General features: G+C 45.1%; 1 protein-coding gene and 1 long non-coding RNA gene across 3 annotated transcripts; one reads left to right on the forward strand and one right to left on the reverse strand.

Annotated features, from left to right (window-relative positions):
- The first annotated feature begins 4312 nt into the window (after positions 1-4312).
- On the forward strand, positions 4313-24933 carry SMIM17 (small integral membrane protein 17). Of its 2 annotated transcripts, XM_077979972.1 has the most exons (5): positions 4313-4364; positions 5936-6163; positions 12942-13210; positions 14900-14976; positions 22802-24933. In XM_077979972.1, exons 3-5 carry the CDS (start codon positions 13042-13044, stop codon positions 22910-22912), a joined length of 357 nt encoding a protein of 118 aa, XP_077836098.1. In that variant the 5' UTR covers positions 4313-4364; positions 5936-6163; positions 12942-13041; the 3' UTR covers positions 22913-24933. The 2 variants fall into 2 exon arrangements, with proteins under 2 accessions (XP_077836098.1, XP_014980592.1); XM_015125106.3 differs by lacking the exon at positions 5936-6163.
- On the reverse strand, positions 24443-26692 carry LOC144337109 (uncharacterized). Its single transcript, XR_013409731.1, has 2 exons — positions 26066-26692; positions 24443-25261 (listed from the first exon to the last, which is right to left on the reverse strand). It is a non-coding gene; the product is annotated as an uncharacterized LOC144337109 (long non-coding RNA).
- Between the last annotated feature and the right edge of the window lie 409 nt (positions 26693-27101).

Below are 27101 nucleotides of genomic sequence, written 5' to 3' on the forward strand. Positions count from 1 at the left end.
TCTCTTGACCTCGTGATCTGCCCGCCTCAGCCTCCCAAAGTGCTGGGATTACAGGCGTGAGCCACCGCGCCCGGGCGCCTCTCTATCTTACATCCCATTACACTCTCGCTTTCCTGGTCGCACTGGCCACACCACCTCCTTGTTGGTTCCTCAGGGCCTTTGCCGCTGGTGTGCTCTGTCCGTGGTGCTGAGTGCATTCTAGTGTGAATTCAACTATAATTGTCTCCTTTCCACCATATGGTTCTTAGCTCAAAATGTTACCTTTTCTAAAAGACCTTCCCTGACCATCCCCATCTAAACTGGCTTCAAAGTTACTATCACAGTGATTTATTTCACAGAATTTAGTACTTCACAGAATTTAGCACAAACTATATTTCATTTTGCACTTATTGGTTTACTTGACATTGTCTGTTTTCATCATTAGAATGTAAGCCCCATGAGGCCACAGACATCAGTTGCCTTAGCTACCCGGAGCAGCATCTTCACATGGCAGTTGCTTCACATGGCAAATATTAGTTGAATGAGTGAATGAATGAATGAGTGGATGAATTCTCAGCCCTGCATTAATTTTTCTTTTCCTGGCTAGTCATGGAGCCCCAGAAAGGTGTCAGCAGCACTCACCTCCTGATAAAATTGTGGTCCAGGGTTTGAGGCCTGTGTTGGGTTCCCCAAGATCACCCTCAGGTTTGATGCTTTCCTGGGAGGAGGACTGAAGAGAGACTCAGCACACAGTCATATGCACGGCTACGATTTACTACAGTGAAAGTACACAAAGCACAATCAACAAAGGGAAAATGCCCATGGGCATAACACATCTGTACTCCACCCCTTGACTTGCCATGAGGCTATGGCAAGACAGAGAATGTGTTATGTTACATGAGGATAATGAAGAATTGGACCCAATAATTCAGTCTACCACACCTAGTGGTGGCATGTAGCTATAATTTATTAATCATGATTTTATTTCCCTTTTAGGTTATGGCACTTGAAACTGGTTTTCCATTCATAGGAGTGCTGCAAAGTTTCCATTTACAGGTACTTCTTAAATGGTTTTAGAAAACAAATTCATTTTAAATACAAATATTAAGTAAATAGGAATGCGGGGATGTTATGTGGAAATGAAAGCAATCGTGAAGATATTATTCGTTGCTGCAGAAACAGGGAAAACATTGAAAAAGGATATTGGAGCAGTTGAAGTTTGAGAAACATTAAAGTAAGACATAAAATAGGATTATAGGACTCTCCCTTCATTGTTTTCTTCTGTTTCAGGAAGAAATCACCTCTAAGGGGTCACTCAGTAACATTCCTTTGGGCCAGGCACGATGGCTCATGCCTGTCATCCCAACACTTTGGGTGGCCGAGGCAGGTGGATCCCCTGAGGTCAGGAGTTCAAGACCAGCCTGACCAACACGGAGAAAACCTGTCTCTACTAAAAATGCAAAAATTAGCCAGGCATGGTGGCACAAGCCTGTAATCCCAGCTACTCAGGAGGCTGAGGCAGGAGAATCGCTTGAACCCGGGAGACAGAGGTTGCAGTGAGCCGAGATCATACCACTGCACTCCAGCCTGGGCAACAAGAGTGAAACTCCATCTCAAAAAAAAAAAAAAAAAAAAAAATCCTTCCCTCAGAATTCTGGGGTAAGGATTTAACCTCTTTTTTCAAATAGATTTTGGAAAAACTTGAGTCCATTTTGAAATAACCATAATTCATCTGGACTATGAGGGTCATAACTGGAGATTTTTCCCATATTGAGGACGTGCTATTCAATAATTATAATGACAAACCAGTGACATTTACTGAGCACTCAAAACTAGGAGGCATATGTATTAACTTATATGATGTTCACAATAACCCTATGAAGTAGAAAATATTATTGTCCCCATTTTGCAGGTAAGGAAACGGAGACCGAGTTAATTCACTTCCAAAGGTTATACAGCTAGTACATGGTTAGATCTGCATCTGGGTGCCTGGTTCCTAACCCTCTCAAGACTCTGTGACCTGGGGCAGCTCCCCTGGTCTCTTGTACCAAATATCTTGTTATCAAAGGAAATGATGAGGACTGGATGAAATGTCTAATTCTTGACAGTTCATCTCTCTTCTCTGCATACTCTGAACTATCTTTGGAATGGCAGGAAACTCATCTCCTAAACATAGAAATGAAGGAAGTTTCCCCTCCCAATTACATAACCTATCTGAAAACTCCTAGGCAAACCCAATCTCAGCTCTTCCGTAATCTTGCTGTGTGTCCTTCACACAACTCATTTAACTCCTTCGTGCCTCAGTTCCCTTCTCTGTAAAATGGGGATAATAATACTTCCACTTTGGGCTGTTGGAATTAAATGAGATAATATTAACAAGAGGCCTTTCCTTATAGTATTTTTTGGATAAACGAGAGTTATTTTTGTTTTTCTGAATGATCAGGGTAATTCAATTTTCTATCCATTTGGAAAAGGAGGTTAAATCCTTACCTCATACCATTCAAAAAAAGTCCAGAAGGTTCAAACAAAATAAATATATAAAATAAGACTGTAAAATATAAGATTATCCAGGAAAATGTGTTTATGAGAGTAGGGTGAGGCCAGGTGAAATGACTCATGCCTGTGATCCAGCACTTTGAAAGACTGAGCCGGAAGATCAGTTGAGGCCAGGAGTTTGAGATCAGCCTGGGCAACATAGTGAGACCCCCTTTCTACAAAAAATTAAAACTTAGCCAGGTGTGGTAGCACATGCTTGCAGTCCCAGCTACACAGGAGGCTGAGGCAAGAGCATCACTTGAACCCAGGAGTTCAAGACTGCTGTGAGCTATGATCACACTACTGCACTCCAGCCTGGGTGACAGAGTGAGACCCTGTCTCAAAAAGATGGGGTCGGGGGTGGAGGGCGAGAGAGAGAGAGAGAGAGAGAGAGAGAGAGAGAGAAGGGATAGAAGGCTGAGGAAGGGCATCTTAAGACGTTAAAAGCAAAAAATATAAAATAAAATAAAAAGGATATCTTGGATTTTTATTAAAATTCAAAACTTCAGGCACTATGTAAACACAATAAAAACATAAGGGAGAGGCCAGGAGAAAATATTTGCCACAGATAGAGTAACAGGCAAACGATTAATGTGCAGAATATAGAAAGAATACCTATTAGCCGGGCGCGGTGGCTCACGCCTGTAATCCCAGCACTTTGGGAGGCCGAGGCGGGCGGATCACAAGGTCAGGAGATCGAGACCACGGTGAAACCCCGTCTCTACTAAAAATACAAAAAATTAGCCGGGCGCGGTTGTGGGCGCCTGTAGTCCCAGCTACTCGGGAGGCTGAGGCAGGAGAATGGCGTGAACCCGGGAGGCGGAGCTTGCAGTGAGCCGAGATCGCGCCACTGCACTCCAGCCTGGGCGACAGAGCGAGACTCCGTCTCCAAAAAAAAAAAAAAAGAAAAAAAAAAAGAAAGAATACCTATTAATCAGTAAGTAAAAGCTATATAAACAAATAGAGCAATGCGGAGAGGAGACAAACAGGTAATTAGCAGAAGAGAGAATAAACCTGTTCAAAAACATGTGAGTTTACTTCTCCTCACTAGTAATCAGGGGAATATAGCTAAGATTACACAGGCACACCGTTTTCCCCCTACTTATGGCTTTGTCGAAAATTTTAAAAATTTAATGTAGCCTCCATGAGAGCAACTTGGCTGTAGTCACTGCAGTTGCTAATTTGAACAACAACGGTCATTGATAATAATAGCAGCTATTAGGAACTGTTGTAAGAACTGCACGTGTATTACTTATTATTGTTATTATTGTTTTACTTTCACAGAAATCCTGGGACTTGGTAACCATAATTATTCCCACTTTACAGCTTGGGCAACCGAGGCACGGAAATGGTAAGTAACACACCCGAGGACTCACTAGTAACTAATGGCAAAGCCAGCCGCTGCCCCAGGCGGTCAGGCCTCAGGGTCCCCGGGCTGCCACCCCCTGCCCCAGCTCCTTCTCCCTTCCGCCCACCCGGACTCCCGGTTTGCAGACTGGAGAACCACGAGGGGCGTGCGCAAAGCCGCTGGCCTTGGGGCATCTGTCGCAGGGGACCTCGAACATAACGTACGTGCCCATCAGCTGGGGATGGACAAGCTCGGTACCACACCCCCCTGCAACCACGCCGCGGGTACACGGCCTCTGCGGCCCCTCCGCTGCCTTCCCCACGCCCCTCCAGGTGCAGGCTTCCCGGGGGTGGAGGAGGGGAGGAGGCCGCCCACGCTCCCCAATTCCCCCACCTCCCACCTCTCACTTCCCCCCCCCCCACCCCGCAGCCTCCACGTCTGCGCAGCCGCAGTCAGTGCGGCGCCAGCTCTGCAGAGCCCAGACAGGGTCTGGTTGGGGAGGGTGAGTCCTTCGAGGGACCCCCGCGGGCGGGAAGGAGGCGGAGAAAAGGGGCTGGGGGCTCGGGCGGCGATCCGGGGAGGCGCGCGCGCGAGTGTGGATGCGCAGAGTGTGTGTGTGCATGGGTGGGGGTGAAGGGCAGAGCCGCTCCAGGGATGGGGTCCGGGGAGGGGGGCGTCTCCAAGCCGGTCCGGTGGGAGAGGGCCGGGGTCTGTCGGGGTTGCGTCTGTTTCTCCACAGCGGCGGTCTGTGTCCTGGTTTGGGGTTGCAGGTGAATTCCAGCCTCCGCGTCAGGAGGGGAGCCCGGACCTGCACTGAGAGTGCATTGATGGTCTGTGTACCCTCGTGGGGCGGCGCGGGCACGTGCGCTCGTCTCGCGGGGACCCCATGTCGATGTTCGCTCCCCCCTGGGTGTCAGTGCACCTGCCCGCGTGTGCACCTGTGCGTGTTCGCGTCGTGTGTCCGCCTGGGTCCCCGTGGACCACCCTGCAACGGTGGGAGCGCAGGCTCTCAGCAAACAGGTGCTGCAGCCCCGCCCCCACTCTTCTGAGCTGTGTGGCTTTGATTAAGGGACTTCCCTGTCTGTCAAATGGAAACATAATAGTGTCTGTAGCGAGAAGCATGGCGAGCTTTATGTGAGAAAAGGGATTCGCAGTGTTCAGAAGGACTGGGCACAAGGAGAGTCCCGGGCTCCAGGAAACACTGCCGAGATAGTTATTGCTTTTATTGTGGTTGCTGGTTGTCGTTGTTGTGACTGCGTCTCCATCCTCTCAGGGGATGACTTGTTTGCTATTTCACGAAGAACATTGAGGCTGTGGAGTGTGAATCCCCTCCCCGCCCACCATACCTCTGTCTCATCCCCTTTCCTTCTTCCTCCTCCATTCACTGCAGATCCAGCTTCTCCTGACCTTGACCTGATGGCTCTTGTCTCTCCCATCTGTCACCCCGCTTGCCTGCATTTTCTCCTTTTCCACGCCGTCCCCTCCCCTCAACCTAGATCCATGATTAATTATGTCTCACATTAATGATGGTACTCCGTAACCCTCTTTCCCATGAACGTCCCGTAGGAATTTTCTTCCCCTGAAAAATATCTAGGCAGCCTCCTCTCCTCACTCCCAACAGACTCCCCAACCCATACCGAGGTTGCAAATGGGCAACCCCAGGGTCTAATTCAGCCCCACAACTTACGCTGTTTGACTACAGGTGTCTTCCTGTTAAACACTGGAAATAATTATTGACATCATGAAATGTAGAAAATGCCATCTGAAAATACAGATTTCCAGTCTTCTTTTGAGAAATCACAGGATGGGCGACATCAGTCCCAAGCGTTTGCTCTGCAAACATTAGCTGAGTTGCACGGTGCTGCTTCTTCAGACAGGAGACCTGATTTCTCTTTTGCTGCACTCCCCCACGGCCCCGTCGTCTCTTCCCATGCCATGCATCCGCTGCCGTTTGTTCATGGGCACCTTACAATAGGGAAATATTTCTCTGGACCTATATTTAATTTTTATGTGTAGAAAACTCACAGTAAAAGAGTACTCTTGATTGATTCATTGATTGGTTCTTTGAGACAGAGTCTTGCTCTGTCACCCAGGCTGGAGTGCAGCGGCACGATCCTAGCTCTTTGAAGCCTTGAACTCCCAGGCTCGAAGGATCCTCCCAGTAACTGAGACTACAGGCTCGTGACACCACACCTGGCTGATTTTTAAAAACTGTTGTAAAGACTGCGTCTCAGGCTGGCCTCACACTCCTGGACTCAAGCAACCCTTCCACCTTGGTCTCCCAAAGTGCTGGAATTACAGGTGTGAGCCACCTCGCCTGCTGATTCATTTATTAATTCGTGTCATTTCCTGTCCTATTTGTGTTACCTGCTGAGCCTTGGAGGCATGTGAGTTCCAATCATTGCTGCTGGGGTTTCTGTCTGCTGGAATGCTGGGTCTGTGCTCGGTTTGGTCCTGCCTGCTTGCTTACCTTTCTCCTCCAGGAGAATGTGAGCTGTTAAGGATGTCAAATTCATCTTCACATACCCAATACTCAGCACAGGTTTGGCCCGAAGTTCTGGCTGAGAAATGGTTGGGAAAAGTTGTATTCATTGAAGCACTCATGGGTGGCAGATACTCACAGGGTCCCATGAGAGATGAAGGGGAAGCTCTGGCCTGACAGGTAGGGGACTTTCTAGAAGCCTGTGCAAGGAGGTCAAGCTGAGGCCGGGATAGAGGAACACCTTTTTGTTCCTCCATTCACCAGGTACTTACACTATGAATTAAATAGTGTCTATCTAGGTGGAGACAGCAGCTCTATGAGGCAGCTGTCACTGTTATCACCTCCCCATTTTACAGATAAGCAAACTGAATTTTGGAGAGGTTAAAGTGACCTGCCCCAGGCCACATGGGAAATATGTGGCGAAACCGAAATTCACACCTGTGTGGTCATCTCCATCCCTGGCTCGTAACTACTCAGCCATGCAGGCAGCAGTTAGCATTTTATTAACTGCTGTCATTCTTTCCCCACTGTCCTGAGTATTTTATCCGTTTAGCAACACCTGTACTAGCAAACACTTACCTACTATTTTTTAAATTACCTCTTTTTTCTTCTAACATTATTATTATTATTATTATTGAGACAGAGTTTCACTCTTGTTGACCAGGCTGCAGTGAAATGGTGCAATCTTTGCTCACTGCAACCTTCGCCTCCCGGGATCAAGTGATTCTCCTGCCTCAGCCTCCCGAGTAGCTGGGATTACAGGTGTGTGCCACCATTCCCAGTTAATTTTTGAATTTTTAGTAGAGATGGGGTTTCACCATGTTGGCCAGGCTAGTTCGAACTCCTGACCTCAGCTGATCCACTCGCCTTGGCCTCCCAAAGTGTTGGGATTACAAGAGTGAGTCACTGTGCCCGGCCACAATTTTATGTTAGTACCTGTGACAGGCAGAATGCTAGCTCCCTACAGATGTCCAAGTGCTAATCCCCAGAATCTGAATGTGTGGGATTACCTGGCAAGGAAGAATTAAGGCTGCAGATGAGATTAAGGTCAGCTCGCTTGGAGATGGAGAGAAGATCCTGGATTGTCTGAGTGGGCCCAAGGTAATCACAAGGCTCCTTAAAAATGGAAGAGGCACTGGGCATGGTGGTGGGCGACTGTAGTTCCAGCTACTCTGGAGGCTGAAGCAGAAGGATTGTATGAGCTCAGGAGGTTGAGGCTGCAGTGAGCTATGTTCATGTCACTGCACTCCAGCCTGGGCAACAGAGCAAGACCTTATCTCTAAAAACAATCAAAGAAACAAAACAAAACAAAAAAACAAGGACGAAAGATGCAGGAGAGTCAGGGTCAGAGGATTGCAATGGGAGAGTCAAATGGCCACTGCTGGCCTTGAAGGTAGAGGACGGGCCATGGACTGAAGGAAGCAGGTGGTCTCTGTATCTGGACGAGACACAAAACGATTTCCCCCAGAGCCTCCAGAAGGAACCGCCCAGCCCACACCTTTGTTTTATCCCAGTGAGACTCACTTCAGACCTCTGACCTATAGAACCCTAAGAACCATGTGAGCTGCTGTAAGCCAGCGAGTCTGTGGTCCTTTGTCAGAGCAGCCGTAGGAAACTCACGCAACACCCACAGGGCTCTTTAGGTCACAGCTTCATAAAAGACCTGCAGTGGTGCTGATGGTGCCGCTGAGCTGGGTCTAAACAACACAACAAAGTTCGTGCAGGATGCAGCTCCCAAAGCCAACCTGCGTAAACACTGAGATACTGAAACACACATATAACCACAAATCACGTGACATACAGTTTCAGCAATTTTTATTTTCTTTCAGTTTTTAAGTGAGATCTAAAAAAAGACAGAGTGATGTGCACAAAGTGTACAGTGGGGCGAAGGTACAGCTCAATAAATTGGTGCACAAGTAAATTCCCTGGTGACCACCACTCAGCAAGACAGAGGGCATTTCCAGCAGCCCCCGAAAGCTCCTCATAGCCTTTCTCACGTCTGCCAGCCCGGCACCACCACTGCTCTGACTCCACTGAGACCAATCCATTTTGACCTGTTCCAGACGTTTTGTATCTCAGTCAAATCACATGTATGTGCTCTCTGTATCTGGCTTTTTTCACTCAGTCACATACATACATATACGCATGATGTACTTACATGTTTATAATATAAATATATTTATACTTTTATACTTATAACATACATGTATTGTATTTATGGTATGATATATTTATAACTCTATATTTATATTATGAAATTGTTTCTATAACTATATTTATATTATATTTATAATATTCATGTTATATTTATAACATTATATTTACATGTAAATTATATAAATGTACATAAACATATTTGAAAATTTATATTTATAATATAAATATATTTATTTTTTATATTTATAATACAAATATATTTATTTTTTATATTTATAATACAAATATATTTATTTTTATATTTATAATACAAATATATTTTTTTATATTTATAATACAAATATATTTATTTTTTATATTTATAATACAAATATATTTATTTTTTATATTTATAAGTATATATTTATATAAAATAATTATATACTAAAATATATTTGCTTATTTAAATATATATATTCTATTCACCCATGTTGCCACCTGTGTCCTTTTGTTGGCCCCTCTCATTACTGAGCTGTACTCCCCTGAATGCATAAACTGCAATTTATGTCTGCATTATCCTGTTGATAAACACCTGGTTTTTTAGCATTTTCATTATGCCTATGAGTGCTTCTGGCTATGCATGTAAACCACTGCGTTCTTATGAATGGTTATGAATACAGCAGACATCAACATTCACGCACACACGTGTGTGTGGACACGGGTTCTCATTGCTCCTGGCTAAGTGTCGGGGGGTTTAATCACCAGGTCCTGGGGTGCTCAGCTTTCCTAGATGTTGCCAAATAGTTTTCCAAAGTGATTGAGCCGACAGACACGTCCACCAGCAGGCCTGAGTCAACCTGCTTTAAAACTCTACCTCAGTGGGTTTCAAAGGCAAACTTTGGATCACTGTTGCAAAGGGAAAGCCAGTATCACTTTTAATGTTTATTTCTTACTGAGGGGAAGCTCTGTGCTGGCTGCTTTGCCTGCCTGGCCTGAAGCTGCTCTTGCTTTGTTAGAAAGGAAGCTCAGCGAGAGAGATGCTAAAAGCATAGGGACACCCAACAGAGACTTTCTCTTTGAGGTAATGCGGAGGATCACAGGGGCTGACGCAGGAGATGCTTTTTCTCCCTGGAATTCAGCGTCAGAGATCCCTGGCTGTGCCTGAAATCTCCACCTGGACTGTCTAGGAGGTGAGAGCATGCAGGGACGTGGTGCCCACTCCTGGGCATTGAGAATCTCATAACTAGAGGGGTCTTGAGGAGGTTGAAGCTGGTGGCAGGGGAGCGGGGAGCAGGATCCATGGGCGAAGGGCTGAGTGGACCCCCAGGAGGCAGGGTGATGAACACGGTGGAGGTCACTCTATCCAGGGGAACAAAAACGCAGACTGGGACGGACCCTGGGCATCAGGCAGGAGGGCAGAGTATTTTCTGAGGCAAGAGGAAGTGGACTTGGCCAAAGATTGGATGTGGCAGGGGAGGCGGAGGCAAGTCGAAGATGAGTCCTGTAGAGATTGTTGGGGAGGACGGTGGAGTCCTGGCCAAGAGTGGGGGACCCAGGAGGAGGGAGTGCTGTGAGTGGGGCAGTGGGCAGAGGGGTCTGGGGAAATGATGAGCTTGAATTTGGGTTCTAGGGAAATGTGAGACACCCCGCTGCAGGAAGGAGACAGAACTGCTGATTGGTAATGCAGAAAAAGAAAGGCACATTCTGCATATATATACACATATAAACATCTGTATTTTCTATTATGAAAACATTTCAAACATACTGTTCAGTGTGAGGATAGTACTGTGAACCACCGTCTACCAACTTCCCAGATTCAGCATTTCTCATTTTCTTGTGTGCTCTTTCTTTGTGGGAGTTTGTTTTTTGTTTGTTTTTGTTTTTTTCTGTAAGTTCTGGGATACATGTGCAGAACGTGCAGGTTTGTTCAATAGGTACACATGTGCCATGGTGGTTTGCTGCACCTATCAACCTGTCATCTAGGTTTAAGCCCTGCATGCATTAGCTATTTGTCCTAATGCTCTCCCTCCCCTTCCCCCACCCCCCGACAGGCCCCGGTGTGTGATGTTCCCCTCCCTGTGTCCATGTGTTCTCACTGTTCAACTCCCACTTACGAGTGAGAACATGCAGTGTTTGGTTTTCTGTTCCTGTGTTAGTTCGCTGAGAATGATGGCTTTCAGGTTCATCCATGTCCCTGCAAAGGACATGAACTCATTCTTTTTATGGCTGCATATGGGAGTATTTTAAAGCAAATCTCAGCCATCAGGTCAATTCACCCCTACGTACTACAAAAGCACCTCTAAAAGCTAAGGTGGACCTCTCCCTATCTATCCGTAAAGCCATTCCCATACTCAACAAAAGTCATTGATAATACCTTGGGGTAGTCAAATACCCAGTCCATAATCACATTAATTTGGTTTTCTTTAAAAAAGTTTTCTTTTCACAGAAGATTTAGTTTTTTAATCTGAGACCAAACATCATAGTCCCTACATGGTTTTGGTTGTTGAGTCACAAACTTCTTGATCTACAGTGTCTGCCCCGTGATTTTAAAATTTGACAGAACAATTTCTATTTACATAAGCCTAAGCAAAGAGACAAAGGCTCACAAAGCTTTCCATTCACTCCAAGATAATTTACTTTTTTTAAAAGTTATTATTCACAAGGATAGTCTTTGGGTTACACATACAAAATTGATGATACAATTTCCTAAAACAAAATCATAAACCAGCTTTAGAGTTTTAAGGCAAAGGGTTACGTAATTATAAGTCCTTAGAGTTTAGATAGCTTCTTGCAAACAACCACCTGAATTTCAGGTTGATCAACTATATAGAATACGGATATTAAATAATAGTTCATTTAAAATTAGACTTTTGAGGCCGGGCACAGTGGCTCATATCGGCAAATTCCAGCACACTGGGAGGCCCAGGTGGGGAGATCACTTGAGGTCAGGAGTTTGAGACCAGCTTGGCTAGCGTGGTGAAGCCTCACCTGCACTGAAAATGCAAAAATTAGCTGTGCATGGTGGTGCATGCCTGTAATCCCAGCTACTCAGGAGGCTGAGGCAGGAGAATCCATGGAACCTGGGGGGCAGAGGTTGCAGTGAGCCGAGATCCTGTCACAGCACTGCAGTCTGGGAAACAGCGAAACCCTGTCTCAAAAAATAAATTAAATTAAATTAAATTAAAAAATAAAATAAGACTTTTAACCCCCATATGGTGAATGCATCATTTTTTATGACAACCAAGGAGAAATTTGGGGCCATGGGGGGCTGGTGCGAAGACTAGGGCTCTTCTGTCTATAGCCAGAGGGATTCCAGGGGCAACTCTCTCTAAAAACCCCCCATATGCTTTGAGATGTGGACTCTGTGAATGTATGTGTGTGTGAGTAGAAGTGTGTGTGTATGTGTGAATGTGTATGTGTGTGTATATGTTAGTGTGTGTGAGTGTATGAGTGTGTATGTGTGTGAGTTTAAGCATGTGTATATGTGACTGTGTATGTGTATGCGTGTATGTGTATGTGAGGGCATATGTGTGTGTGATTGTGAATGCATGTGTGAGTGTGTGTCTGTGAATGTGTGTATATGTGTGTGTGTGTTAGTGTGTGTGTGAGAGTGAGTTTGAGTGTGTATATATGTGACTGTGTGTATGTGTGTGCTTGTATATGTATGTGAGGCATATGTGTGTGTGATTGTGAATGCATATGCGTGTGTGTGTCTGTGAATGTGTGTAAGTGTATGAGTGTGTGTGAGAGAGTTTGAGCGTGTGTATATGTGACTATGTATGTGTATATGTATGTGAGGTGTGTGTGAATGTGTATGAGTGTGTGTATATGTGTGTATGTGACTGTGTATGTGTGTATATGTGTGAATGTGTGTATGATTGTGTATATGTATGTTAGTGTATCGTGTGTGTGTATGTGAGTGTAAGTGTGGGTGTATCGTGTGTGTGTATGTGAGTGTAAGTGTGGGTATGAGTGTGTGTGCCTATGTGACTGTGTGTGTCTAGGTGCATGTGTGGCTGTGTGTATATGTGTGTATGTGTGTGAGTGTGAATGTGTGTGTGTGTGAATGTGAGTGTGTATGAGTGTTTGTGTTAGTGTGAGTGTGTGAATGTGTATGTGTGTGTTCGTATGAGTGTGTGTATGTGACTATGTCTGTGTGTGTGTATGTGTGGATGTGTTTATGTTTGTATGTATATGTGAGTATGTGAGTGTGTGTGTCTGCGTGTACCTGCCCATGACAAACATTCCCTTTCCAGCTTTGTCTCCAGAGTGCTCTCTACCGTTTGACCTGCTGCGTGCTTTATTTGTTCCCTGGCTGTCTCTTTGTCTCCCTACTAGAATGTAAGCCCCAGGAGGTCAGGAATCTCCACTTGATTGCTGCTGTATTTCTAATGCTTAGAATCGTGCCTAGCCCCTGCTGGCCCTCCGTAACGATTCACTGAATGATGAAATGTTCGTCAGTCCTCAGATTCTGAACCCTGTGCCTGGGGAACCAGAGAGGACCCTGCAGCGGGAGGAGAAAGAGAAGCTTGTCTCAGAAGCTTCACCTCCTCCTGGGGCGATGCAGAGTCTCAGTCCTGAGCAGACGCGGGGGCTGCTGGAGCCCGAGAGGACCAAGACGCTGCTGCCTCGGGAGAGCCGGGCCTGGGAGAAGCCTCCCCATCCCACCTGCACCAAGGACTGGGAGGCTGTGGAGGTTGGGGCCTCCAGCCATGACAGTGATGAGAAAGGTGAGAGGCACGGGTCCTTTGGGAGGTGAGTGGGTGGAGGGGAAGGAATCGGCAGAGCCCAGGGAAAGACTAAACATTCACTCCTTCACTCATGCATTTGACAGCTATTCGTGGAGCACTGTGTCAGTCAGCTTTTGCCGTGTAACAAGTCATCCCCAAGCTTAGGGGCTTAAAGCAACAATCACGTATCGGCTCATGATTCTGTGGGTCAGAAGTTTGACCTGCCTTCAGGGGACGCTTTTCCTGCCTGTGCTTGTCTGTGCAGCCTCAGAGAGCTGGTGAGGCCACTGGCCGATCTCAGACGGCTTTACTCCCATGTCTGCTGGTGCTGGCTGTTGGCTGGCTTGGTGGTGCTGAGGACAGGTCATGTGTCTCCAGCAGGATTTTTCAGGGTTATCCTCATGGGGGTGCTTGCAGGGTTCTCAGGGAGGGCAAGAAAGGGAATACCCCAATTTTTAAGCACTGGAAGATTTGAAGGGGAAAAACACATGATCTCATTTGCATTTCAAAAATATTCCTGTAACTCAGTGGATTTCAACTGGGCGTGGTCTTCTACCCCACCCCTCCTCCCCAGGCGATTTTTGGCAGTGTCTGGAAACGTTTAGGGTTATCCTAACTGTGGAGATGCTGCTGTTATCTGGGAGAAGCCAGTAGTGATGCTGATAAACGTCCTACCATGCACAGGACGGGCCCTCCCCCCACACAAAGCATGGTGCAGCTCCAAATGCCGATAGTGCCAAGTTTGAGAAACCCTGAGTCTCACTGCACGTGACAATGGATTGTAGGGCTAGGAAGTCAAGAATGGAAGGTGGAAGGCCAGTTAGGAGACTCCTGCAACTGTCCAAGAGAGAGCTGGGGTAAGTGGAGAGATTTGGGACACCTTTGGGAGGAGGAATCAGTTCTTGCTAATGGATGTGGGGAAGGGGGGGAAAAGAGAGGTATCACGATGACTTTTAGGGTTTGGGCCCAAACAGATGGATAAAGGGTAGTGCCATTTGCTGATATCTCAGTGGCACCCCATAGCAGAAAGGGGCTGAGCCTTATATCGCCTACAAGGCACTGTCTTTTTCCTCAGGGGGATAAGCAGGCCTGGGACAGAAGGCGTGGATAACAGAGGCCAGCTCTGCTAGTGAGGCTTGGCGCTCCTGGCTGGGGCTCAGGTGCAAGAGTGGAAAATGCCAGGATTTGCCCAGTCTATTCAGCTTAGGGATGAGAAGGATGCTAAGGTTCTGACTGTGGGGACATGTCTCCACTAGTGTCTGTTCTTTGGAAGCTGGGGAAGCCTCCATCATCCTGGTTTACTTCTGTGGCTTTTTCTTCTGCTCCTTCACTCAGTTTCTGCCTATAGAAAAGGAACTCTTACTTACTGGACAGGTAAGGGAGTGAAGACTCAAGTGGCAGGGCACATCAGGTGACCCAGTTGAAGTTTTCTAGGTAGTTATAGAACAGAATTCAGGCCTCTCATTCTCTCAGCCCCACCTGAACCACATAGGCGTGTGTGTGTGTGTGGGGGGGGGGTGTTGTGTGTTTGTGTGTGTATGAGAGAGGGAGGGTGAGACAGAGAGAGGAGGCTATTAGTAAAGGGACAAGCTATTAGTAAAGGCACAAGATGCCAGTGGGAAGAGCCCACTCCCACCATCTAGCCACTCACTCATGGCTCCTTTTTCCTCTGCTCCCACCCTCACCCAGACCTGTCTTCTCAAGAGACTGGGCTTTCCCAGGAGTGGAGTTCGGTGGAGGAAGATGACGAATCAGAGGGCTCCCAGGTACACTGAGGGGTTTGTTCTTTTTCCACAAATGTCTCACTCTGTAGATCTCAGAAGTTTGTCACATTTGCATTCTCAGCTTGGAATTTACCTGCCCCATAAAAATCTCAAGAGATCTCTTGTGTCTGATCTCTATGGTGATCAGACACAGACTGGAGGGTCTCCATGTGGTGTGCGTAACTTAGTTCACACGTGTCCTGCAACACTTCCTTCATAAATCCATCTACCCATGCATCCACCTCTGTAATTCTTCTTCTATCCACTTATTCATCAACTTTCCCTTCCACCCACCCTCTTACCTTTCCAATCACTCATCCATTCATTCATCCACCACTCAAACATCTATCAGCCATTCACTCATCTGTCCAGTCATTCATCCACCCAAACTTTTATTCACCTAGTCATTTGTATACCCATTCCATCCATCCATCCATCTATCCATCCATCCATCCATCCATCCATCCCTACACTTCATCTGTTTATCCACTTATCCATCCATCCATCCATCCATCCATCCATCCATGCATCAACCCATCCCTATACCTCAGCTGTCTATCCACTTATCCATCCACCCATAAACCCTCCCTTCCACCCACCCTCTTACCTTTCCAATCACTCATCCATTCATTCATCCACCACTCAAACATCTATCAGCCATTCACTCATCTGTCCAGTCATTCATCCACCCAAACTTTTATTCACCTAGTCATTTGTATACCCATTCCATCCATCCATCCATCTATCCATCCATCCATCCATCCATCCATCCCTACACTTCATCTGTTTATCCACTTATCCATCCATCCATCCATCCATCCATCCATACATCCATCCATGCATCAACCCATCCCTATACCTCAGCTGTCTATCCACTTATCCATCCACCCATAAACCCTCCCTTCCACCCACCCTCTCACCTTTCCATTCACCCACCCATTCATTCAGCTACCCATTGAACATCCACCAACCATTCATCTGTCTACTCATTCATTTACCCAACCTTTCATCCCTTATGCATCCATATACCCATTCCATCCATCCTTCCATCCACCCATTCATCCATCCATATATCCAGTTATCCATACACATACTCATTCACCCTTTTATTCAGATGCCATCAATCCATCTATTCAATCCACCCACCTACATACCCATCCCATATCCACTCATCTGTCCACCCACCTATTCATCCCTCTACTACCTGTTGGCTGTGGTAGGATGTGGCTAGTATGCATCCACGCATATGCCCACTCATGCATTCATCCATCTGTATCTATTCACACATCCAGTCATAAGGCCACCTACCAATCCATTCACCCATCCACCCACTATTCCATTTATCCATTCACTAACCATCTACTGAGTTTTAATTCACATACTACAAGTAAAACCAAAGAGAATCATCAAACACATTCCTTTCACTAAAAAAATACTAATGTTTTCTTTTTTGAGGAATAAGACATCAATATAAGAAAACCAATGGTTCTTTCATTTATACATTCATCTCATACATGAGAAAAATCACATAATCACTCTCAGTGAGCACATGAGAGTCCCATCCATCTCCCAATCATGTCAGGAATGTAACTCTGGCTGCCTCAAGCCAGAAAATGGATTTATTGACTGGTGGTGCAGAGGTGAGGGTGAGAGAAACAAACTGGCCAACAAACCATGATAGTGCAGAAATAAGTGCTGGGCACAGTGGGGAGGCCCAAAGGAAGAAGTTAACTGCATGGCAGGAGGTTTATTCTTGGATATCCTAGAGAGGAGGACACACCAGACCTGGAGTTTTCGGGATAGTAAGAATTCCATGGGCATAGCAGGGAAGGGAAGAGCATGTGCACAGGCAAGGTGGTATAGCACAGTACGTTTCGGGGACACTGAAGTTAAGGGCAGAGCAGTGGGAGATTTGGGTGAAAATATGGCTGGGATGACATCATTCATTCATTGCACGTCTATTTCTTGAGCACCTACTCAGTGCCAAGCAGCGTTCAATGCACAGAGCGTACAATAGTGAGACAGAAATGGTCCCTGCCTTCATGGAGCTCACGGTCACCGAGGTAGACAGATGACAACTGAAATAAGCAGCTAAAATATGAATTGCGCTGAGTGGTGATAACTGCTGTGGAGAAAAATAAAGCAGGAAGGGGGTTTGGGAGTAGGAGTTGGGGTTGGGGGTTGCCATTTTAAGAAGGGTGTCTAGGAAAGTCCCCACTGAGAGGGAGCTATTGAGTGAGGACCTGAAGGAGGTGGGGAGTGAGACTGGCAGATGTCTAGGGGGAACGGGCTCTATGCAGAGGACACAGCAAGTGCAAAGGCCCTGAGGTACAGATGTGCCTGGTACATCTGGGGAACACCAAGAGGGGTGGTGGTCAGCGTGGCTGGAGGGTGGGAGGGAGGACTAGGAGGTGAGGTCATGGAGGCGATGGGATGGATGACAGCGTCTCGTGGACCATGGTGAAATGTGGGTTTTACTCTGAGTGGGGTGGGAGCCATAGGCAAGTTCTAGACAGAGGAGGGACATGTTCTGATTTGGCCTTTAAGAGGACTCCTCTCTCTGCCAAGTCCCACACCGATGAGGTTGGATGTGTTTTGCAGGCAGTGGGAGCCACAGAATGGGTCTGGGGACTTAGAGAATCTGGGAGCCCATGTAGAAGGAAGGTGGGTTGGATGTGGCTGGGGTTAGAGTGTGGGGGGCAAAGGAGCAAGTCAGAAATGTGAAGTTAGGGAAAAAAGCAGAGACGAGTTGCCACTTTCCTTGTGCATGTTACAAGCTTGATGTTATTCTTTTTTTTTTTTTTTTTTTTGAGTCGGAATCTTGCTGTCACCAGGCTGGAGTGCAGTGGCGTGATCTTGGCTCACTGCTCACTGCAACCTCCGCCACCTCTGTTCAAACAATTTTCCTGCCTCAGCCTCCTGAGTAGCTGGGACTACAGGTGCACACCACCACGCCCAGCTAATTCTTGTATTTTTGGTAGAAACTGGGTTTTACCATGTTGGCCAAGAAGGTCTTGATCTCTTGACTTCATGATCCACCCACCTCGGCCTCCGAAAGTGCTGGGATTACAGGCATGAGCCACGACGCCCAGCCAGCTTGCTGCTATTCTAAGCGCATCTTATTATAACTCATCTAGTAACTGAACACAAATTAACTCCCATGATTAACTCATTAGCCCTGTGAGATCGTTAGCATGGTTTCCTCCTCTACAGATGAGGAAACTGAGGCAGAGAGAAACCAAATGGCTTGCTTCGGGTCCCACAGTGAGTGGGTCGCAGAGCTAGCACAGAGTTTGGGCTTGGAGGCAAGGACAGGAGCCAATGGGACCCAGGACGTGTCAAGTTGGGGACCTGATGGCATTTCCAGATCTGTGGGACATAAAAGCTGCAGGAACAGGGGCAAACCCAGGGGCAACACCTGAATTCTGATGTGGGGATAGGGCAGACGGAGGTTCTAGCCTCCAGCATAGGGATCAAGGAGGAAGTTTGGAAGAAATGACAAGGTCAATTTTAGACATGCTGCTTGGGTGAGGCCTCTGTGACATCATTCATTCACTCACTCATTCGCCCAGTTGTAATTCATTGAACCAGCATTGATGGAGCACACACCAGGGGGCTGATAGGGGACGGCCTCTCATTGTCAGGCCCTGAGTCCGTTTTCTGCATGGACAGACCCTCCTTCCTGCAGACAACTACCCACTTCCAAAAAAGAAAGAGGAGTGGGCTGTCTGGAACCAGAGACCTTTGATGGCAGTCACAGCCTCATCATGGGGCAGGAGCTGGACTTTGTGCTCTACTTACCTTAATTTACTTGGTCCTCTTATCGGTCCTTGAGGTAGGACCTGTCATCCCATTTTACAGATGGGAAAACTAAGGCACAGAGAGGTTATGTGACTTTCCCTTGTCATGCAACACGTAAATGGCAGAGCTAGGATTTGAACCCAGCATGTCTCTTAACCACTAGGTGTCCTGCCTGTTTGGGGCTTGATCCTGCCTCAAGAGAGGACTGGGGACAGAGATGAAGGCCTCTCCCTGTTTTCCTAGTCACTGTACCTCCTGTGGAGAGCACTTAGTGAAGAAGTAGAAGAAAGAAAAAGAGTTACTTTCTAGGAGGGCAGAAGTTCCCAGTCTGTGGGCCCAGAGGAAAGCAAGCAGGGGAAAACGCTCCCATCATTCCCATTCCATAAAATGCAAGCATATGTAACACCTGCAAATCTTATCTAAGTGCATGAGATTTTAAAAAGATCAATGCCCAGAAATAACCCCTGGTAAAAGTTGCTGTAACAGGCCAAATTCATCCATAGTGTGAGAAGTTGGGGCAGTGGTTACCAGATTTGCGGGGTTGATAATGATCTGCTTCCTGTTTGGGGTGCTAGTTACGTGGTGTGTTCACCTTCTGAAGTTGCCTCAGGCTGTACACCTAGGATGTGTGCAACCTCCTCTTTCTACATTCCACTTCAACAGAATGTTTTAAGCTGGCCAGGCACAGTGACTCCCGTCTGTAATCGCAGCACTTTGGGAGGCAGAGGCAGGCGGATCGCTTAAGGTCATGAGTTCGAGACCAGCCTGCATAACATGGCAAAACCCCATTTCTACTAAAAATACAAAAATTAGCTGGGCATGGTGACGCTTGCCTGTAATCCCAGCTACTCAGGAGGCTGCAGCAGGAGAATCGCTTGAACCTGGGAGGCAGAGGTTGCAATGAGCTGAGATTGTACCACTGCACTCCAGCCTGGGTGACAGAGTGAGACTCTGCCTCAAAAAAAAAAAAAAAAAAAAAAGAAAAAGAAAAATAAGTTGCTGTATATGTCCTGCCAAACGTGTTTGTTTCCCTATATACTGAGACTGAATTGAGATTTGTATGCCAGTGCTTGATTGAGGGTTGTGCTCTCAGGTGAAGCCCAGCAGGGAGTGAGGGAAGCTGGGGAGGGGAGGAGAGGGAACCAGGCAAGTATGTTGGTAGAACTGAAGTCCAGCCTCCGTCTTATCTCAGGGGAGCCCTGGAATGTGACTAGAGAGTTGTCCTCCTCTGGGCCGGGCGCAGTGGCTCAAGCCTGTAATCCCAGCACTTTGGGAGGCTGAGGCGGGTGGATCATGAGGTCAGGAGTTCAAGACCAGCCTGGCCAAGATGATGAAACCCCATCTCTACTAAAAATATGAAAATTAGCTGGGTGTGGTGGTGGACGCCTGTAATCCCAGCTACTCAGGAGGCTGAGGCAGAGAATTGCTTGAACCTGGGAGGCAGAGATTTCAGTTAGCTGAGATTGCCACTGCACTCCAGCCTGGGCAACACAGCGAGACTCTCCTTCTCAAAAAAAAAAAAAAAGAGAGAGAGAGAATTGTCCTCCTCTGAGTCAATGGAGTGGCCTTTTGTATCCCATATGAGTTATTGTTGGCTGTGGACTGCCCTGGAGGGCGAGTTAACCTCCTGGGTAATCCTCTAGGAAGGAGGATCTCATTAGCAAAGGGCATTTGTCAGAAGAGAAGGAGCAACTACAAACTGTAAACCATACAACTTGTAGCCAATACCGCTAGCATCCAGGGGAGAGCTGCATCAGCCTGAAAAACAGAAATAAAGAGGAACTAGGTGAGCATCTATGGGTCTATTATGTGTGATGTGGGTAAAATTATTGGATTTCAGATTACCTGTATTTATTACATTTTCTTAACTTTATATTCTGCTTTTCAAAATTGAAGTATAATTATTTCCAATAAAATGCACTAACCAGAGAGTGTTTACACACGTACATCCATGTAACCAACACCCCAATCAAGATATTGAGTGCTGTCATCATTCTAGAACATTCTTTTATTTTCCCTTCTGGTCCCTCTCACTCCCCAGCCCTGGAGGCAACTATAGTTCTTGATTTCCACTTACATGGATTAGTTTTGCTTGTTGTTGAATTTTATCTAAATACTGTCATGTAGTAAACTACACATATATTTTTTAATTCCACAAAAGGAAATTATGGCAAAATTGTTATTGCTCCAATTGGCATTGTCACTTAATACATGCTGGACAGTTTTCCATTTAATACATATTGATTATCTTCATTGTATTTCAAAGTTACTTTTTACTGCTGCCAAATATTCTCTAGCTCAGTTGTGTCAGACCCATTTCCTTGGCTGATGAATTGTTAGGCTGCCATTGTTGTGATTGTTACAGAAGGCAATGCTACAATGAGCATTTGTTCAGTTGGCCCAATTTTATGCATAGTTTATGAGGAACTTTATACAAATTCACATTCTCTGGTTCTCCTCAGATACACTGAACCAGAAAATCCAAAAGGGATCGCAAGATATTTGAAAAACTCTCCCAACAACTTTTGGGGCTCTACCAGGTTTGGGAACTGCTTAAGTGGGTCATTGTCCCTAGGTATCTGGTTGTAAAGGAAGATTTGAAATGAGGTATCATCCAGAGGGAATCAGCAGGCTAGAGGGAGGAATTTGTTTTCAAAGATTAGAAATGTGAATTCCATCAATGATTTATAATATACTTTAATAATTCATAGTATGTGTCCTTCCATTTTTCTTCTTTCACAGGATTTTTTTCAGTGTTCACCATTGTCTAACTTTCCAGATAATCCATTATGTCTTGTGCATTCACCATTCACTTCCTTGATATTTTAATAGCAATTGCACTAAATTCGTCATTAATTTGGAAAATTGTCATCATTATGTCTTCTCATCTCTTATCATGGTATGTTTTTTCATTTATTAAATCATTCAACAAATATTTACAGAGTTCATACCCTGTTCCAGGCACTGGGACTACAGTAGCAAACAAAGCAAGGGTTTGCCCTCTTGGTGCTTACAGTGTCATTGGAGGAAGAGACGATAAACATACATAGCATGTCAGGTGGTGATAAGAGCATGGAGAAAAAGACAAGGGGTGTGCACAGTGCAGGTCTTTGTTGGGAAGGGGTTGTGGAGGGCATCCTGGTTTACATAGGTAATGAGGGAAAGGTTTTCTAAGGACTGACAGGCAAGCTTTAAGGGTATCTGGAGGAAGGGCATTCCAGGAAGAAGAGCTCATAACTACAAAGGCTTGGAAGTGACTGTGGCTGGAACAGAGTGAGAAAGGCAAGGAATGACGTCAACTTTAGAGGGAGCACTCTGACCCATGGACAAGAAATTGGGTGGGATTATCAAGATAAGAAACGAAATTCTGTATCAAGAGTACAAGATAGTTGACAGTGGCTTTGACCAGGGTGGTGGTAGTGAAGGGGAGGGAAATGGTTGGATTCTGAATGCTTTGAAGATAAAGCCAATAGTATTTTCTGATGTCTTGAATGTGGGTGGTGACAGAATGAGAGGAGTCAAGGATACCACAGTTGGAGGTCTGGAGGGGCCTGAAAGGATGGGAGGAAAACTGCATGAGGAGCTTTTGTGTGTGGCGGGGGACATTAGAATATTTGTTTGGGGACATGTGAAGTTTAAGATGTCCATCAGATATTCAACTGGAGATGGCAAATAGCCAGTGAGATATAGAGTTGGGTCAAAAAACACACATACATATGCATGCACACACATATCTCTTGAGGGGTGAGGTCATTAAAGCATAGACGGTATGTTAAAACTGAGATTTAATATTCCAATGAGATTTTGAAATTGTCATCCCATTATTTGAACATTTCCTCTGAGAGAGCATAGTTATGTTACATTCGTTTATCTTATATCTAGTAACTCAGCTGTACCGTTTTAAATTCAAACAGCTTTTCTCTTGATATGACATTTCATTTCTAATCATATAAGTCTATTTTCCTGCAAGTAACAATGGTGGCCCCTTCCTTTCCAATATTTATCCTTTTCCTTTTTTCTGTTTCAGGGCTTTGTGGAGTGGTCAAAAGCTCCACAACAAACAACCATAGTCTTGGTAGTGTGCGTGCTTTTTTTGTTCCTGGTTTTAACGGGGATGCCTATGATGTTTCACATTTAACTATAATGGTGGCTGTTGTTTTAAAAGTTTAATTTAATGAAATAGATGCCCTGCGTTATGTTAAGGAACTGTGCTAGTTAAAAATCAGGAATAGGTGTTGAATATTTTCAAATGCCTTTCAAACATCCTTTGAGATGATTTTAAAAAATTTTTTGGTGTGAGTTTTCACATACTTTATTTCCATGAAATGAAAACATCATTGATTGTAAAACATTATTTTGTATACTACGGAGAAAGAAAAATGCTAATTAATCATAAGATGCCACCAACTGGAAGATATCTCCTGACTTTGAGAAGATGAAAAAATGTGCAACTGAGGATCGATGAAATCTGGTAGATTTCCTAACATCAAACCAACTTTGCATTCTTAAGGTTGTGGTGCACCAGTCTTTTCATACACTAAATTCTATTTATTGATATTTTATGTAGGATTCTTGCCTCTATCTTCATATGTGAGATTGGTGCTATCTTTGTGAAGTTTTGGTATCATGGTTAAGCTTGCATAATAGAAAGACTTGGGTAACTTTTACCTTTTCTATGCTTTTAAGCAGTTTCTGTAGCTTGAGAATTATCAGTCCCTTGAAATTTTAAATGAATTCATTGTTATAACCAGGTCATCGAGTCATGGAGAGAATGTTTCAGCTAATTCTTGGGCAGCTTTCTTAGTTCTTTACAATGTTATCAGTTTATTAATACTTTTTACCTCTTGCATTTATTTTGGCGAATTACAGAGTTTTTTTGTTTGTTTGTTTGTTTGTTTTGAGACCGAGTCTCACTCTGTCACCCAGTCTGGAGTGCAGTGGCGTGATATCAGCTCACTGCAGGCTCTGCCTCCCAGGTTCACACCATTCTCCTGCCTCAGCCTCCTGAGTAGCTGGGACTACAGGTGCCTGCCACCATGCCCGGCTAAGTTTTTGTATTTTTTAGTAGAGACGGGGTGTCACCGTGTTAGCCAGGATGGTCTCAATCTCTTGACCTCGTGATCCATCCGCCTTGGTCTCCCTAAGTGCTGGGATTACAGGCGTGAGCCACCACGCCCAGCCCAGAGTTCTTTTATCCTCTAGAAAATTCTTCATTCCATAGGGCTTTTTCATATGATTAGCTTAATTATGCCTACTGTTTTATAATTAAAATTTTTCCTTTATTTTGTTCTATCCCCTGTATCCTGTCAACTGCTGTTTGTGGTTTACTCATTATTAAATTTGTCAAAGGTTTATCTAGTTTACTATTGTTTTTCCAAAGAACCAGCATTAGGATTCATTTATATCCGTTATTTCTTTTATTTGTAATTTGTTTTCCTTTGATATGTATTGCATTTATTTTTTATTGTTTTTCTTCTTTGTCTCAGTTTTTATATTGAATACTTGATTTATATTTTCTTTATATTTTCTATAGTAGTATACTTACTAATACAAATGTACTTCTGGATATAGCCTTGGCCACATCTTAACATTTGATTATTCATTTTTATGTTGTCTAAATATTACATTGTAGTGTTTCTAAAGAGTGCTTTGAAACTCAGTGATTTGGTTTATTTTTTGTTTAAAAAGAGTTTTGTTTTCTTGTTTTACTGCACTGTGAACACAGAATGTGGCCTACAACACATCTGCTTCCAAAACTTTTTAAAAAGCTTTTAGTGTGGCCTAGAACATGTCCATTTTTTTGTAATTGTTTCTCAAACATTTAAGATGAAGATAGCTTCTCTGTCTGTAGAATTGAAAACTTTACATGCCTGTTAATTAACTCAGTATCATCAATTATATTGTTCAGAATGATGTGTTATCTAATTTTGGCCTACTGTATTCATTAAAAACCAATAAGGTTATGTGAAAATCTGTTAGTACAATTGTTTTTGCTAATGAATTTTTATAATCTTTGCTTTATGTACTCAACAGCTGCGTAATTCGATGCATATAAGTGCAGCATTGTTATGTCCTTGCCAATTAAATAATATATGTAAAACACCATATGACAGTGGCTGGCAGATAGTAGGCACTCAATAAATGTTCATTAAAACCTGATTCTGAATCCTTTGTTAAATATAAAATGATTGTTTTCAGTCAGTTTAATCCTTTGCCTTAAATTTTACCTTGTCTAATACTGGTTGATATTACCATCCTGCACTTAAAAAAAAATTCTTCTGTCTACGTATATGAGGTTCTCTAGAGAAATTAACAGGGAAAAATATGGGATTATCTCTCCATTCCTCTCTCAGGCTGATTACCTGCAACAAGCAACCAGCCCTTAAAAGAAAGGAAAACCGGCCGGGCGCGGTGGCTCAAGCCTGTAATCCCAGCACTTTGGGAGGCCGAGACGGGCGGATCACGAAGTCAGGAGATCGAGACCATCCTGGCTAACACGGTGAAACCCCGTCTCTACTAAAAATATACAAAAAAAAAACTAGCCGGGCGAGGTGGCGGGCGCCTGTAGTCCCAGCTATTCGGGAGGCTGAGGCAGGAGAATGGCGTAAACCCGGGAGGCGGAGCTTGCAGTGAGCTGAGATCCGGCCACTCCAGCCTGGGCGACAGAGCAAGACTCCGTCTCAAAAAAAAAAAAAAAAAAAAAGGAAAACTGGCCTTAACTATTACATTTTTTTTTGAGATTCTACTGGAAATAAGAGAAGCTCAATTCAAATGAGCTTAAGCAAAATAATGATAATAATAATTATTATTATTGGTTCATGTTACACCAAAGTTTGGGATAAAATTGGCTTTAATTACAGCTGGTTCTGGGGGACCCAAAAATCTCACTGGGGTTTTTCCTCTCCTCACCTCCCTCTCTTTCTTCTACGTGGCTGGGGATGGCTATCATGGACCCTGTGATTATCTCTTCCACACAGCAAGGTGGGAGACCTGGCAGATTCTCATGACACACTCACAACTCGCATCCTTGTTCTGCCTTGGGGACAAGAGTGAAATAAGGGGAGAGAGAGCAGCAACTGCAAAGGCCCTGAGGCATAAACCAACTGCCTAAGTAAAGGGTGGAGAATGGACTGTAGCAGGGCAAAGCAGAAGCAGGGAGATGAGTGTGGAGACTGTCTTAGGTGTCCAATCAACAGGGGCTGGGCAGGGCATGGTGGTTCACGCCTATAATCCCAGCACTTTGGGAGGCCAAGGCAGGAGGATCACTTGAGGTTAGGAGTTTGAGACCAGCCTGGGCAACACAGACCCTGTCTCTACAAATAATAATAATAAAAAAAATTGTCAGGCATGGTGGCATGCACCTGTAGTCCCAGCTACTCAGCAAGCTGAGGCAAGAGGACTGCTTAAGCCCAGGAGGCTGAGACTGCAGAGAGCCATGATTAGGCCACTGCACTCCAGCCTGGGTGAGTGAGACCCTGTATCAAAAAACAAACACACACACACACCCAAAAAACAAAAAGTAGGGATGACGTTTGGGGGCTGAGTGGGCTCTGATTAGCTCAGACAGTGCCACAGGTCTTGATTGATTTTGTGGGATATTGAAAATAATCATGGCCAGGCACGGTGGCTCACACCTATAATTCCAACACCTTGGGAGGCCAAGGTGGGCAGCTCACTTGAGGTCAGGAGTGCGAGACCAGCCTGGCCAACATAGTGAAACCCTGTCTCTACTAAAATACAAAGAAATTAGCTAGGCCTGGTGGGTGCCTGTAATGCCAGCTACTCAGGAGGCTGACGCAGGAGAATCGCTTGAACCTGGGAGGTCAGGAGGTGGAGGCTGCAGTGAGCAGCAGAATTGTGCCATGCCACTGCACTCCAGCCTGGGCAACAGAGCAAAACTCTGTCTCAAAAAAAAAAAAAAAAAGGAAAAAAAAAAGGAAAGGAAAGAAAGAAAAGAGAAGAGAAGAAAAGAATCATGATACTATCAGTAATATAAATCATGTTAGCAATGGTCTGCTAATTAGCTCTACAGTATGCCAGGGACCTAATTTCATTGATGACGGAAGTATCCACTCAAGCCACTGATGTTGCATTCTCTACCCAACACCTGGACAGATCCCATGAAAACCTAATTAACCAGATTGGGCAACATAGTGAGACGCTGTTTCTGCAAAAATAAAAATAAAAAAATTAGCCAGGCATGGTGGCGTGCACCTGTAGTCCCAGCTACCGTGGAGGCTGAGGCAAAAGGGTCGCTTGGGCCCAGAAGTTCGAGGTTACAGTGAGCTACAACTGTGTCACTGCATTCCAGTCTATGCAACAGAGAG

Source organism: Macaca mulatta, chromosome 19, assembly GCF_049350105.2.
Source record: "Macaca mulatta isolate MMU2019108-1 chromosome 19, T2T-MMU8v2.0, whole genome shotgun sequence".
In the NCBI taxonomy this organism is placed as follows: Eukaryota; Metazoa; Chordata; class Mammalia; order Primates; family Cercopithecidae; genus Macaca; species Macaca mulatta.

Excerpts from the sequence above, each read along its gene's own strand:
- SMIM17 (XM_077979972.1), top strand. The coding sequence starts at position 13,042 with ATGCAGAGTCTCAGTCCTGAGCAGACGCGGGGGCTGCTGGAGCCCGAG. Across the intron at positions 13,211-14,899 it reads CCATGACAGTGATGAGAAAG|ACCTGTCTTCTCAAGAGACT; the intron begins GTGAGAGGCACG and ends ACCCTCACCCAG. Across the intron at positions 14,977-22,801 it reads ACGAATCAGAGGGCTCCCAG|GGCTTTGTGGAGTGGTCAAA; the intron begins GTACACTGAGGG and ends TTTCTGTTTCAG.